Genomic DNA, 15,429 nt, shown 5'->3' on the forward strand with positions numbered 1-15,429 from the left:
GCTTCAGATGTACAGTATAGTGGCTAGACATTAATATAACTTACTAAGTGATCCCCAGCTTTCTCTGTAATAGAAGATAAATGTGATGGTTTGAACTTTACACCTGGAAAACCTGGGATGCGCCCTTAAGTTTAGGTTTAGAACTAGATTAGCAGGACACATTGCCTTAAAACTGGGAAAACCTTTAATATCCTGTGAACATTTGAGATGTTAACATCAGCACATGATGGTGGTTAAGCATAGTAGTAAAGAGCCTAATTCAAATCTTGACCCTACGCTTAAGAGTTACATGACTTTCGATAAGTCACTTAACAATATAGGTCTTATTTTCTTCATCTGTAAAATGGACATAACAGTAGCTATAGGGGGCTTATAAATAGTAAACGAAATCTTATAAAATTCTTAGCACAGTGCCTGGCATATGGTAAACAGTCACTAAATAAATGTTAGCTTTTGTTACTATTCCAAAGGTTTTGGAAAAGAAAAGGCTCTTATTTTAAGCACTATTCAGATTACTGAAGGAAGAATAAAAAGCTTTGCATCTCTCTCTGATCTTGAAATAGAATTCACTCAAACGGTAATATGTAGATTATTATTACTTGTCACCTACCTTGCAGTCAGATTTATCATGAAAAGGAATTTTTACTTCATGAGCTAGGTTAGCCCTGGAAAGGAATTTCATAACATTATTAACATTAGAATGTTGCAGTTTTGAACTTGGTGTAATTTTGCTCTTTCTAATGAAACCTTAAAAGTTTGGGCTTGATTTCCTGTTCTGCTTATTGTTACCCTAATGCTTTCTTTCCTGGATCACATGTATTGGTTTGGCCAAAAAGTCAGTTTAGTTTTTTACGTAAAATAAAAGACAGTTTTTAATTTTCACCGATAACTTTATTGATGTGGACAGTTTGAGTATGTCATCTATCTGCCACGTGGTAGAACGTTGATTGTTTTCAATTAATGTCGCAATTTGATCACTATCAACTTCAACTTAAACGGCCATGAAGCATTGCCAGGGAGAAATCTCCAGCATGAAACTTAGCAGACCACTTTTGACATGTTTGATCAGTCACAGCACTTTCCCCATATGCTGCACAAATCTTTTCTTGCGTTTTAGTTGCGTTTTTAATCTTTGTTGAGATGATAAAGCATATTATGCCAAAAATGTTGCTTATTTTCTTCCATCTTCAATATTAAAATGGCTACACAAGAATTCACCAATTTTGATTAGTTTTTTAAAAACGCACGCTGATATATCATGATATGACAGCTTTCACAATACAGTCTAACAAAAATGTTTCGAATGAAGTTAGAGACAACTAAGTGCTACTAGAGCCATCTTAGGGAAAAAACCAAATGAACTTTTTGGCCAAGTAGAAATGAGACTGTCAATGTATTCATATGAATGTTTCTGAAGATCTTTATTTTAACCTGTTTCTTTTAAATTCTCACTGGAGGTGGGGTTGGGGGGAGAGAGACAGAAAGAGAGCAACATCCATGTGAGAAACATCAGTTGGTTGCCTCCTATGTGTGCCCTGACTTGGGGTCGAATCCACAACCTAGATAAGTGCACTAGCTGGAAACTGAACCCTCAGCCTTTTGGTGTATGAGATGGTACTCCAACCAACTGAACTACCAGGCCAGGACAGACCCTTTAAAATCTGATTAGAATATATAGACCATGTGATTTGCTTGGATAGCATTTTCAATAAAGGCGTACTTTTAAGATCAATTCTACACAACAGTGGATTTTTGGAAAGCATTTTTTAATATTCTGAAACCTGTTATTTGACCTAAGGCAGTTCTTTGATAGAATGATAGTAGGAAATCACAGAGATCTAGTTTAGATCTGTATTGATTTTATCTGAGAGAGATACGGCAAGCAGGATGACTGTGATGTATGTTTTTAAAATTTGTTTTAATTATACTTAAACATGTATAACATGTAGTGTACAAACATGTTTTCTTTTTTAAAAATTAAAGTTTTATTGTAGTATGAGTATTAAGATTTATAAGTGAAACTAAAACCTCCACAAACATTTCCCCCGCTCCCTCAACTTCCCTTTAAATTCCCCTCCCTTCTAATCACCTCTCTTTCAAATTTGGCATTTCCCATGTAGGAATTCTTTATATATTTTGTGTACAGATCTATTATACACATGTTAGATATATTTTTTTTTACCCAGTTTTTGGTTTTCCTTTTAATTTCACTTATAGTGTTTTTTTGTGTGTAATATTTTGTCATTTTGATATAATTAAATATTTGTTGTTTTTTTAAATGGTTTTTGCTTTTTGTTTCTTATTTAAGAAGCCCTGCCTTAACTCAGGTTCACAGGATATTATTCTAAGTTTTACTTTAACACTTTTAATAATTTTCAAATTTATATTTTTAATGTGCATAGAATTTATTTCTCTGTACTGTGTGAAGTAGGGATGAGGTATATTTTTTCCAAGGGTACCAGTTGTTCACACCCCATTACTGAATGATTTGTCCTTTTCTCACTGTTTGAAAATGTTACTTTTAGCATATACTAAACTCATATATAATTTAGACTGTTCCTGGACCAGTACTATACATTTTTAGTTTCTATAGCTTTAAGAGACTGTAAGTCCTTATGATAAAGATTGGGGGTCAGATATAATTTTTGGAGTCCAGAATTTTTCCCACAAGTACCCAGTGGGCATTATGCAGTATTCTGTAATCCTACACATTGTTTTCTTAGTGAAGTGTAAGAATGATCACACTAAGTGAGATACATATTAACAATAAGTGACCTGAGATCAGGTCAGGTTTTGCTACTAAGTGAATTAAAAAGGGAAAAAAAAAAACCCTTATATTTAGATCTTTCTGGATTTTTGGATGGCAAATAAAGGATTGTAGACCTGTAATTTATCTTTCTGTTTAGGGGATATATTCCTTCTTTGTTCTTTTATTTCAGGTTATTTTGGTTATTCTTGTACTTTTACTTTTCTATTTGAATTTTAGAGTCAACTTAGGTGAAGAATCCTGTAGAGATTTTCATTGGGATTTGAAGTAGTTGGGGAAAAACTGACACCTTTACAGTGTTTGTCTTCTCACCCATGAACATGGGTATCTTTCTTTTTGTTCCGGTGTTCTTTCAGTGAAGTTTTGTAATTTTTTAAAAAAAATTCTTTCATATTATTGTTAGATTTATATTGAAGTATTTTTATGGTTATTGTGAATGGATTTTTAAAAAATCGTATGTTTTAATTGTTATTATTGCTGTGCAGGAAGATGTTACTGTTCTTGTGTCTGTCAAATTTGTTGAGTTTTATTATTAGTTCTAATAACTTACCATTTGATAGTCTTGGGTTTTCTAGTTAGAAAGTCAGGTATTCAAACAGTTTCATCTTCTCCTTGTCAATCACTTTTTCTTTTCCATTTGCAGGATATGGTTTCAGTATTCAGTTTTTAGACATGTGAAATAGTTTTAGAACGATTTTTTCTACAAAATAAATTGTGCTGTACACAAATTTCGAATGCATGAGTAAATAAAGGATAGAAGGGAGATCTTCCTCAAGTGGAGGTAATCAAAAGTTTCTTAGAAGAGAAATTGGTTATTATTGAAGAATTTACTGTGTGATCTTTTTGTTACAGATATGGTGCAAGATATTTCTTCAAGACTGGACATCTGAGGACCTGTTATTTCTGATTAGCCTTAAGCAAACTTGCAGTCAAAGAGAAACCTCACGGAGTTCCATATTTTGCTTTTCGCTTTATACCTTTCCTGGAACCTAAATTCATCTTGTAACCATGTATGGAAGCGCTCGCTCAGTTGGGAAGGTGGAACCAAGCAACCAGAGCCCTGGGCGTTCACCTAGGCTTCCACGTTCCCCTCGATTGGGTCATCGTCGAACCAATAGTACAGGAGGGAGTTCTGGAAGCAGTGTTGGAGGTGGCAGTGGGAAAACCCTTTCAATGGAGAATATCCAGTCCTTAAATGCTGCCTATGCCACGTCTGGCCCTATGTACCTAAGTGACCATGAAAATGTGGGTTCAGAAACCCCTAAAAGCACCATGACACTTGGCCGTTCTGGGGGACGTCTTCCTTATGGTGTTAGGATGACTGCTATGGGCAGTAGTCCCAATATAGCTAGCAGTGGGGTTGCTAGTGACACCATAGCATTTGGAGAGCATCACCTCCCTCCTGTGAGTATGGCATCTACTGTTCCGCACTCTCTTCGTCAGGCAAGAGATAACACAATCATGGATCTGCAGACACAGCTAAAGGAAGTATTAAGGGAAAATGATCTCTTGCGGAAGGATGTGGAAGTAAAGGAGAGCAAATTAAGTTCTTCAATGAATAGCATCAAGACCTTCTGGAGCCCAGAGCTGAAGAAAGAACGAGCCCTCAGAAAAGATGAAGCTTCCAAAATCACTATTTGGAAGGAACACTATAGGGTTGTGCAGGAGGAAAACCAGGTTAGTTTTACATGTATGTTTACTTTTACTCTCTGAATTTATATATGTAAGTGAATGGAGCCATTCTTTTTTTCTTTCTAAGGTTTATCCCTTCTTGGTTCCTTTTTCTTTCTGTTTATTATTTAATATTTTCTGTCCTCTGTTTCTTGTTCTTTATCAGATCTGGTCCTGTGCCTTGATATTTTTTTTCTTCTTTTTCTTTTTGCCATCTCTTCTTGACAACAATGAGGAGCTGTTCTTTCTGTCGATATTCATGATAGTTTAACTTCAGGATGCTTATGTAACTTTTTTATTTAGTTAACAAATTTAAGTTGGAAGAAAGGCAACTTGGTGTGATTAGTTGCTTCTAGAAAATAAATGAGATAACTAGGCATTACAATTGTGGGCTTTGCAGTTCAGGAGCTAAGTGCTGTCTTATTAGATATAAGAAACACTCATTTGTTATTTTTTTCTGCCCTCTTTCAGGTAATAGTTTATGTTTTGGCCGTAGACATGTTACATTCAGTGACATGTAAGTGCAGAGCTGTGGACAAACCATATTCAAGCTGCAGCAATTAAAATCTTAATCATACCTTATATTTAAAACACTTTTAGAACTTTTCTTAAACTTACAAGTTTGAATTATTTGCCTTCTTAAAAAAGTTCTATACTGTTAAGGGAGAATTTTAAAGTTCTTACCTCATTGTTGGTATTAGACTTTATTTTTGGGTTAGATTAATAAAGTTATGACAAAAGTAATAAACTTATTAGGATTTCTGCAGTGTTCATGAATGATGCTTAAAAAGTAAAGAAGGAATTACAAATGATCTCTGTCTCTGATGAAGTAAATCTAATTTACAATGATTGTTTTACTATTCTATTATCCATTATTAGTACTCAGCTCAGGCATTCAGATCTACTACTTTGGTTACTTAAAGAAGATACGGAGTTGGATTGTTTTGGGTGGTAAGCCCCAGACTCACTTTTGGCTCAGTGCTGTTCATCTTTTTTTTTCTGCCATATTACATCTCAGGGTTGTGACAGACTCCTATACATAATGATTATTAACTGTGACAGTGACCCTCAGTAGAAGGAATGTGTATATGGAAAAAAGGTGTTTAAAAGCTTAGATATGTTTAGGTATAAAAAGCCACGCAGGTGGTCTTGATGTCTCCTCACCGTGAGAATCATTGATGATCAAGATAAAATACTTGAGGATATGTCAACAGACTGGGGAAATACTATTTCTTCAATTAAACTTTAAGTTGCAGGAAGTGAAGTACAATGTGAAAAGTTGATCATTTTTAAATATAAAGTAATGGTACATTCTGAAAATTTTTCTAGTTTGGCATTGAATTGTAAACATCAAGAGAGGAGCAATGAATTTGCTTAATTTAATGTTGTGGAGTTTGCTTAATTTAATGTTGTGGTAAAGTATCAGTGTAGCTTAGGTCTTAGAGACTGGGTGGATATTAGGTTCTTTTAGAGACTGATAAATTTGGAGTATGTACTGGTGGCATATCAGTGCTCAAATATGAAATACTTTATTTAGAGAGTGAAGCATTAAAGTGCATCATACTTGAGTATTGTCCAATCTCAAATGTATCATTAATATAAAAATCACAATTTATTTTCATTGACCCCAAAAGTGGCTGAACTATAACTTATAAATATTGTGTAAAAATTATGCATGAATAAATACTTTTCCTTTAAAAGTTATACCTTTTAAGAATAGATTATGTGTATGTATAAATGTAAATATAATGTGTGTATATGTGCGTGTACATATATATGTATCTATATATAAATAAATAATTAAAAGTGTATTTTGGTGGAAGTCAAATTGAGTTTACTGGTTTTATCGCTGAATTAGTTAGCCTCCAATGTACCTTTCTGATGATGCTGAAAATATGTCTATCACCAAGATAGTTTTTATTATGAAGCAACTTGGAAATGTCTATTTTAACGAGGAAAAAATTATTGGTATACTTCTCAATTTTCAAAAAATTAAGAAAGCTATTTAATGCCTATACTTCAAAAGCTGTGTGGATAAAAAGCAATGGCAATTCTTTCCTAATTATCAAGCTACATTCAAAGATAAAATATTCGAATCTTCTGGAAAGACTATAGTAGGGACTCAGCACTTCAGCCTAGTGAAAGTGAAACAGCCCGTAGGACTATGATGCCAAAAAAACCGTATGTACTGAAGGAGGGTGAACACTGCTTTATCTAGATTCCGCCCCTTGCCCTAATTAAACACCAAGGCTGGCAGGAATATATTATTCCTGCACCCACTATAATTATCACGCAGTCCTAAAATTGTATATCTTTGGTCCAAAAAACGAAGGGTGCAATTTTAAAGTAAAGTGAAATACTGCAATGAGATATAGAGAACTGAGAATGCTAATTAATAGATTATAGTGAGCCAGCAGTGGGCCCAATTAAACTCTGTTCATTATACCCTCCATGGCCCTCAAGATCAGACATTTTCTATTTTAAAAAGAAGATTGGTCTAATAGGATTTACAATAATTAAACAAATATCCCCATTCCATTTTGAGACTGGGGATGTAGATGCACTCTAAGTGTTTGTTCTGCTTGGGCCTTAGAGATCTTGGTCTAGAATCCTATCAAATGCCAAACCACGTTTGTCAGAATTGCCTAATGTGTATGCTTCATTATTGTGGAGTCCTTGTAGACGAGTGTTTCTAAAATAAATACCCAACTGTTTTTATGTCTCATACTGTTTTTGTTACTGAACTTTCAATATTGGTCGTTGTAAAGATGGAACAATGTATGTTTTAACAGGAAAGGCCTTTTTTCTTTTTTAAAATTGACAGTGAGGAAGGCTTTTAGTATGTTTGCTTGATGAAGAATAAAAATCTAGCTGTGGGTGTGCTTGAATGCCAAAGCTAAGGCTTTGGAGGATTTATATTTTTTATTTTATTCTAAACAACATCGAATGAGATATTGTCATACTTCCTCTATTGTTATTATGCCTTGTGATATTTCTATACGTTGATTATAGTTGGAAGCTTATTTTGGTTATTTTAAAGCCCTTCCATTGGAATTTTGTGTAGTCATAATACATTCTGTTTAATATTATAGTGTGGCAAGAGAGTTTAATGTTTTGTTTTGTATTTTTTTATTTTTAGAGTCTGATTTTATTTAGGATTCAGGTTTTTTGATTCTGGTTTTATTTATTTAGGGATCAAGAGAATTTCAAGGTCACAAATGTGAAAAGATAAACTTACCCTGTGTGAATTTTTGTGTTGTCATTTGTTCTTACTATTTGGACACAGGAGACTATTAATATTTTTATAGTTTTAGGTTGTGTCTAGATTTGTCACGTGATAAAAGCCATTATTATTTGAATTTAAGCTTTTTTGTGAAGTTGCTAATTGTTTCATTGTCATTGAAAGTTTGATCTTAAAACCTAGGATCTGTGTCTTGGACTATTTGTTTAACTTTCCTGTTTGATAATTCTGGTTTAACATAGAGATGAATTATGAATGGTTATTCAGAGTATTGTGGGTAAATCAGTAGCCTAGTTTATTTTCCAGATAGTTTTGGTATTTTTTAGAGTGCCAGATATGGGATATGTTAAAGAAACTATGCAGAATGACCTGAAGAAATTAAATCAGATGTAAACTAGATACATATTTTTGGGGAGGAGTTAACAGTCACTTTCAGATGTTCATGTGATATGTGACTTACAGAAATTTAAGCAACCCATCCATTGGATCTTGTCACGTACGCAGCTGTGTAAGTAGGTTTGAAAATTGGCTTCTTGTAGAGTTGGTAAGTTTGTTTATCTGAGATGTAGTGGAGTACTATGTAAAATGATTCAGTGAATTTAATTAAAAATGTGCAAATATCTGAGAAGGCTTATTTGTGAGGAAATAAGAGAATTTTCCAGAGGAGTGCAGGGTTTTTTTTTTGGCTTTGTTTTGTTTTTTCCTTTACTGTCTTCTTGCATTTCACAGTGCAGTCTAGTGTGTGATTTCATACCAGTGAAGTGGAATTGTTTTTAGGGATTTGCTAATTTACAGTTACTTTGCAGATAGCAACTTAAATATGAGTTGGGAAACCCACTATTCTGTTGGGCAAAAGAAACCAGAATATGAACTTAGCTTTTAGATACATTAATATTGATCAAGGGCAGTCATAGTTCCATTTTACTTTTTAAAATCATACTGCTTTGGAATTTGACATCATGGTACAGGTGCTTTTTCTGCCCAGAAGAGTATTTGAAGGGCCTAGACTCCATGCTGTATAACAGATGGTTGAGGGAATTAAAGAAGACGAAATGTGTGACATTTCAGTTATACTCTGTATTTGATGGGCAACCATGTAGAAGGGAGTTTTTTTCTCTTTCTTTTTTGGTGTTTTCTTTGGAAGGTTGACACTGGAAAAATAAGTGCAAATATTAGGGTTTTAGGTTTTGGCTCCATGGAGGAATATATTTTCTCACAAAGTTGTATCTATTTGATGGAAGAGTCAGTTCACAAAGTAATCCTTGACCACTACGAGGGTCAGTTATGGGGAGGTCACTCTGACAGCTGCGTGAGTGCTCTGTGTCTTTCAGTTCTTCAGAATGCCTGAAATGATATGGCGTGAAGTGGTACTTCATGGAGAGCCATTTAGAATTTCCCACCATCCTTCCCGCTCCTTTTTATCCCCCCATCCCTTACTGCCTCCTTCCCTCTTTCCCTTTGTGAAATTTTATTAAGATATAATTCAGTTTATCCTTTATAAGTATGTAATACTTTTCCCCCAAAGATTTAATGTATTTTTTAGAGAGAAGGGAGGGAGGAGAGAGAGAGAAACATTGATTAGTTGCCTCTTCTGCACACAACCCAGGCATGTGCCCTGACTGCGAATTGAACTGGTGACCTTTATGTTGGAGCTCAGTCCACTGATCCACACCAGCCAGGACATAATATTTTTACTAATCTGACTTATTTGAAGAAGAATTTTGAATGACATAACAATAGACACTATTTAGGAGGCAGCTTATATTGCTGTCAGCAGAGTGGATTGAAAGAAGGCAAGGAGAGCAAATGATTTTGTTGTAGAAGGTCTAGATTAATTTGGGCAATGGGAGTGGAGAAGAAGGTACACATCCATGAGGTATTTTCAAATAAATATATGGATATGGACTATGATGGCAAGAGAGAAGATTACAATGAAAATCATGGGGATATGTTTTTGCCATTGAGGAAAAATGGATAGAGATTAGAAAGTAGAATTAGACAGAGTAAGAAATGGTGAATTTAGTTTTAACGATTTGAGTAGAAAATTTTCATAAGCATTTGGAAATAAGAGCCTAATGATCGTGATCTTAAGCACATGCACAGGGATGTTATTACATGTATGCTTGTTAATGTTGGAAAATGTACTGATCTAGTTAACTTACAGCTCTGCTTGTGGGAGTAAGGATTAGGGAGGAAGCGAGAAGCTGTTAAATGAAATGGTACACATTTTATATGTATTTTCTCACCCAGCAGTTTTTGTGTTTTGGTCTTCTATCTCTGTTGTATTTTTCTTTGAAAGCAAGTAACTTGTGATTCACTCAAGAACTGTTCAGTTCCTGAAAGTTACTATTCATTTAAAATGGTCAATAATATTTTATATTCCTGTGATAAATGATCTTCTGGTTATAGACTGTGGGGGACCCCATCCCACGAAGTCCCGCAGTTTGCTGCAGATGAAATAACAAGTTGTTCCAGACATCTTTGCCTGTCAAGAGAAAGGGGTGGCGAGTCCCTCTAGTGGGAATGCCCTGAGCCCTTCTCTGAAATGACTTTTATTGAGAATGATATGGTCAGGGTATACAGCATACGTGCAAATTTTATCAATCCACATTAGAGGGCTATAGATAACAGTAAGAGGAATACATAGATCAGCCTTGGCTTAGGGTCTGTTAGATGTATTGATGCCAGATGATTATTAAACTAAGACTCAGGGGCTCAGGAATTTTTTCTCCTGTTTTGAGACTAAACACTTGAGTTTTCCTCATCAGGGCAGTGCGAAACAGAGCAAGCTTCAGTGAATATAATGCGTTGTTTAGGCCAGATTTCCCAGGGCACCCTTGGTGCTTCTATCAGGTCCTGTCTGCCACCTAGCATTTCCAGTTTTCGGCCGAGACTTATAGGCCCCTTTTCAACACCTGGCTCGTGCAGGGTTGCAATTTCCGATACCACACAGAGTGGTCCCCAACAATTGATGTCCTTTTTTTTATGTTAGTTAACAGTAAGTTCTTGAAGATCATGCACCTATAAGTGAGAAATTTGGAGTAAATTTTTCAAAAAGAAAAATATTGCAGAAAAAGTACGTTCAGCAAGGAAATGCTTAGCTTTGTATTGGAAATATTTAGTTCTTCCTTTATGGTTAAGATTAGAAATGCTTTTATGAACTGTAGGTATTTTTTTCATTTTCTGTGCTGCCATGTGCCTTTCTAAAAATACTCGTTTTTCTTTCGGGAGTTGGGAAGTTAGTCTTTAACATAGATCTTCCTTTTATTTTTCTTTATTATTAGCAATAATGGTTACTGAAACTACCTCCCTTTGTCTTTGTTCTGGCAGTGCTTTCTACCTAATAGGCTCATGGTAAGTTCTGTTACATTTTGACAATTGGTGAAGAATGTGGAGCTGAAATGACACCTGTCCAGCTTCATTTCATCTGTGGAGACCTTAGACTGAAAAAAGATTAGCCTTGACCTGCACACTGTATACCATCTCTTAACAGTAGTTGGTGGCTTAAATACTTCCAGAGTGTGTGATATGCAGTGAGCTATTTTGCTTTGAAATCACCCTTGTATAACCATTCTGGTGTTGGATGAGCCCTCAGCACTTTTATGGTCCCCTTTAGCAGTAACTTTCAAACTTTTGACCTCAGGAAAATTGTACATCTTTAAAAATTACTAAGGAGTCCCAAGCAGCTTTTCTTTATATAGGCTTTACCTATCATTATTTGCCACATTAGGGACTAAAATAGAAATTAAAGAAAATTAGTATATATAAAAATAAACCCATTAAATGTAAACATAAATAACATTTTTAATGAAAAATCATTTTGCAGGTCTCTAATGTCTGGCTTAATAGAAGATAGCAGATTCTCCTGTCAGCTTCTATTGGTTGGTCAAAAAGTTTGTTTTGTTTTTTTCCGTAAGGTGGCTCTAGTAGCACTAGGTTGTCTTTAACTTCATTTGAAACAAGTTTGATAGATTGTATTGTGACAACTGTTATATCAGCATGCGTTTAAAAAAACATCAAAATTGATGAATTTTTAAAGTATATTTTATTGATTATGCTATTACAGTTGTCCCATTTCTTTCTCCCCTTTATTTCCTCTCTGCCCTGCACTACCCCTTCCTCCAGCATTCCCCTCCCTCCTTAGTTCATGTCCATGGATGGTACATATAAGTTCTTTGGCTTCTCCATTTCCTATACTATTCTTAACCTCCCCTGTCTATTTTGTATCTGCCAAATACGCTTCTTATTCCTTGTACCTATTCCCCCATTTTCCCCTGGCCCTCACCCTGCTGAAAACCCCCCATGTGATCTCCATTTCTGTGATTCTGTTCCTGTTCTAGTTGTTTGGTTAGTTTTTGTTGTTTTTTAGGTTCAGTTATTGATAGTTGTGAGTTTGTTGTCATTTTACTGTGCATAGTATTGATCTTTTTTTTCTTTAGGTAAGTTCCTTTAACATTTCATATAATAAGGGCTTAGTGATGATGAACTCCTCTAACTTGACCTTGTCTGTGAAGTACTTTATCTGCTCTTCCATTCTAAATGATAACTTTGCTGGATAGAATGATCTTGGATGTACGTCCTTGCCTTTCTTGACTTTGAATACTTTCCAGCCCCTTCTTGCCTGCAAGGTTTCTTTTGAGAAATCAGCTGCTAGTCTTATGGGAACTCCTTTGTAGGTAGCTGTCTTCTTTTTTCTTGCTACTTTTAAGATTCTCTCTTTATCTTTACTCTTGGGTAATGTAATTATGATGTGCCTTGGTGTGTGCTTCCTTGGGTCCAACTTCTTTGGGACTCTAAACTTCCTGGACTTGCATGTCTATTTCTTTTGTCAGATTGGGGAAATTTTCCTTCATTATATTTTGAAATAAATTTCCAATTTCTTGCTTTTCCTCTTCTTCTGGCACCCCTATGATTTGGATATTGGAACATTTAAAGTTGTTCCAGAGGTTCCTAAGTCTCTCTTCATTTCTTTGAGTTCTTGTTTCTTCATTCTGCTGTGGTTGTTTATTTCTTCTTTCTGCTCCCAATCGTTGATTTGAGTCCTGATTTCCTTCCCTTCACTGTTGGTTCCCTGTATATTTTCCTTTATTGCACTTTGTATAGCTTTCATTTTTTCCTTCATTTTGCATCTGTAATCAATAATTTGTATGAGCATCCTGATTGCCAGTGTTTTGAGCTCTGCATCTGATAGGCTGACTATCTCCTTGTCGCTTTGTTCTTTTTCTGGAGTTTTGATCTGTTCTTTGTTTTGGGCCATGTTTCTTTGTCTTGGTGCACCTGTTACGTTGTAAGGGTCTTAGCCTTAGGTATTTGCTGGGGCAGGACAAGCCACTTCACATTGTGGTGCTGTATGTGGGGGAGAGGTCAGAGAGGGAACAGTGCCACTTGCTTGGCTCTCAGCCAGCTCTAAGTCACTTCTTGGCTAACAACAAGTGAATTGGGTCCTTCTGGTACTGATTCCTGGGTGGATGGGTTTGTGTACATTCTAGGACCCTGTGGTTCCCTCCAATGGACTGTCTTGTGAGGCTGGGAGTTTCTCCTGCCACAGCAACCTCCACAAGTTTCTACAGCCAGAGATTTTGAGGCTTTCTTTCCCTGTGCTGGAACCCTGGGTTTGTGGTCTGTCTTGCTCCCTAGTTGTTCCTACTGGTTATCTGCATGCAAATGTGAGACTGCCTGGTCTGCTAGCCAGTGCCTCACCCACCTGGTCCCCAGCCATGGCCTTGCTGCATGTCCTCTCTGCCCCAGCTGCCCAGCTCTGCCCCTTCTACTGGTCTGGATGAATGTTTCTTCTTTAGCTCCTTGGTTGACCTCCATACAGTTCGATTTTCTGGCAGTTCTGGTTGTTTTTTTGTTTTTAAATTGATTGTTGTCTTTTTGGTTGTGTGTGGAAGCAAAATGTATGTACCTACACCTCCATCTTGGCCAGAAGTCCAAAATTAGTAAATTTTTGTGTAGTCATTTTAATATTGAAGATAGAAGAATATGAGCAACATATTTGGCATTTTATGCTTTATTATTTCAAGAAAAGTAAAAACACAGGTGACACAAAAAGTTTTGTGCAGTGTATGGAGAAGGTGCTGTGACTTATCAAATATGTCAAAAGTGGTTTGCGAAGGTGTTTGCTGGAGATTTCTCACTCTTTGATGCTCTTGATGGTCATGTAGACTAGTTGAAGTTGATAGTGATCAAATTAAGACATTAATTGAGAATAATCAGCGTTCTACCATGCGGGAGATAGCCAGCATACTCAAAATATCCAAATCAATAAAGTTATTTGTGAAAATGAAAAATGTTTCTTTTATTTTGTGGAAAAAACTATACAGACTTTTTGGCCAACTCAGTACTTTCAGTGGTCTGCTACAATTTGTTTTTTGCTTGAAGTATATGAAGAAAATTAGGTCTTACATAAATATGTAAGTTAAAGCAGAATTATTTTTAAAAGACTTTTAAAGTATTTGTGGGTTTTGACCTACCCAGTGTGGCTCATTTGTTTGGAATATAGTTCCACAGCCAAAAGGTCGCCCATTCGAGTCCCAGTCAGGGCACATGTCGAGTTTGTGGGCCACTTCCCCGTTGGGGCAGATGCAGAAGGCAGCTGATCAGTGTTTTTCTCTCTCCCTCCCTTTATCTCTCAAATGAGAATAAACTAAACCTTTAAAAAAAAATGAAATAATTGTGAATTGTTTTGAAACCAGACCAGAATTTGACAAGTGGTTGTATCTTTTTTAACATTAACACTTTATTAAGGTATGCTGTTATATACCTTAAAATTCATCAGTTTTAGGTATGTACTTCAGTGATTTATTTTTTTAGTAAATTTGCCAACGTGTTCAACCATAACCATAACCCAGTTTTAGAACATTTTCATCAGCAGGTGGTAAGTTATTTGCAGTGTGGAATCCCAAACCCTGTCATTGAGCTTTCCATACTTTGTTACATTACGAAACAGTGGTCTGTCTTGCACTTTGAATAGTTCTTTTACATGTAGAATATACACATGAACAATACATATCCTTTTTCCTAATTTTGTAACATTGTGTATCGGTCATTTGGAAAATATTGGTTCATTGAGTTATGCAGATTTTCCAAATGTTGACACATTTCATTAGACAAATTCAAAAAATTCACATTTATTAATATTACTTCCTGTCTCATCAGAAAAGACTAAGTATTTGTAAGCTGTCAACCTTACCAGATTCCCAAAGTTTTCAAATTTTCCCAGAGATAAAAGTTTTTCGAAATTCTAATTTTTGCTTGAAAGCTCAAATTTTATCATGGGAAGAAATATTGTAAATTATTGTCTTTGAAGTGTCAGGTTTGTTTTCCTTTTTTTTTTTTTTTTAAATGATCTGCTACTATAACCACTTTTTGTTGTTTTTTTATTTTTTTAAATTTTATTTTAATTTATTTTTCCAAATACATTTGTCTCTGCCTCCCCCCCACCACTTTCCCTTGCCCCCTCCCTTCTTCCCTCCCTCAGCTCTTCCCCTTTGGTTTTGTCCATGAGTCCTTGCTATATGTTCCTTGACTTTCCCCTTCCCTTCCCTTTCCCTGCCCCCCCCTTCCCTCTTGTCTCTGTTGATTTCTTTTCCTTTCAGTGTTGCTGGTCTTATTTTCCTTGCATCTTTGTATTGTTGGTTAGGTTCCACTTATAGGTGAGATCATATGGTATTTGTCTTTCGCCCCCTGGCTTATTTCGCTTAGCATAATGCTCTCCAGTTCCATCCATGCTGTCGCGAAGTTTACT

The 15,429-nt window shown here is 35.6% G+C and overlaps 1 protein-coding gene across 6 annotated transcripts in view; it reads left to right on the forward strand.

The window, feature by feature from the left end:
* The window catches only part of ERC1 (ELKS/RAB6-interacting/CAST family member 1), a 565,692-nt gene that overhangs the window by 32,195 nt on the left and 518,068 nt on the right, over nucleotides 1-15,429 (forward strand). For all 6 annotated transcript variants that reach the window (XM_054577182.1, XM_054577180.1, XM_054577185.1 and 3 more), the window contains exon 2: nucleotides 3,620-4,444. In XM_054577182.1, coding sequence (XP_054433157.1) covers nucleotides 3,776-4,444 — 669 coding nt within the window. In that variant the 5' untranslated portion in view covers nucleotides 3,620-3,775. The remainder of the gene's footprint in view (nucleotides 1-3,619; nucleotides 4,445-15,429) is intronic.

The sequence above is a fragment of the Pteronotus mesoamericanus genome, unplaced genomic scaffold (genome assembly GCF_021234165.1).
Source record: "Pteronotus mesoamericanus isolate MK-2021 breed Mesoamerican mustached bat unplaced genomic scaffold, CSHL_Meso_final contig_41, whole genome shotgun sequence".
Lineage (NCBI taxonomy): Eukaryota > Metazoa > Chordata > Mammalia > Chiroptera > Mormoopidae > Pteronotus > Pteronotus mesoamericanus.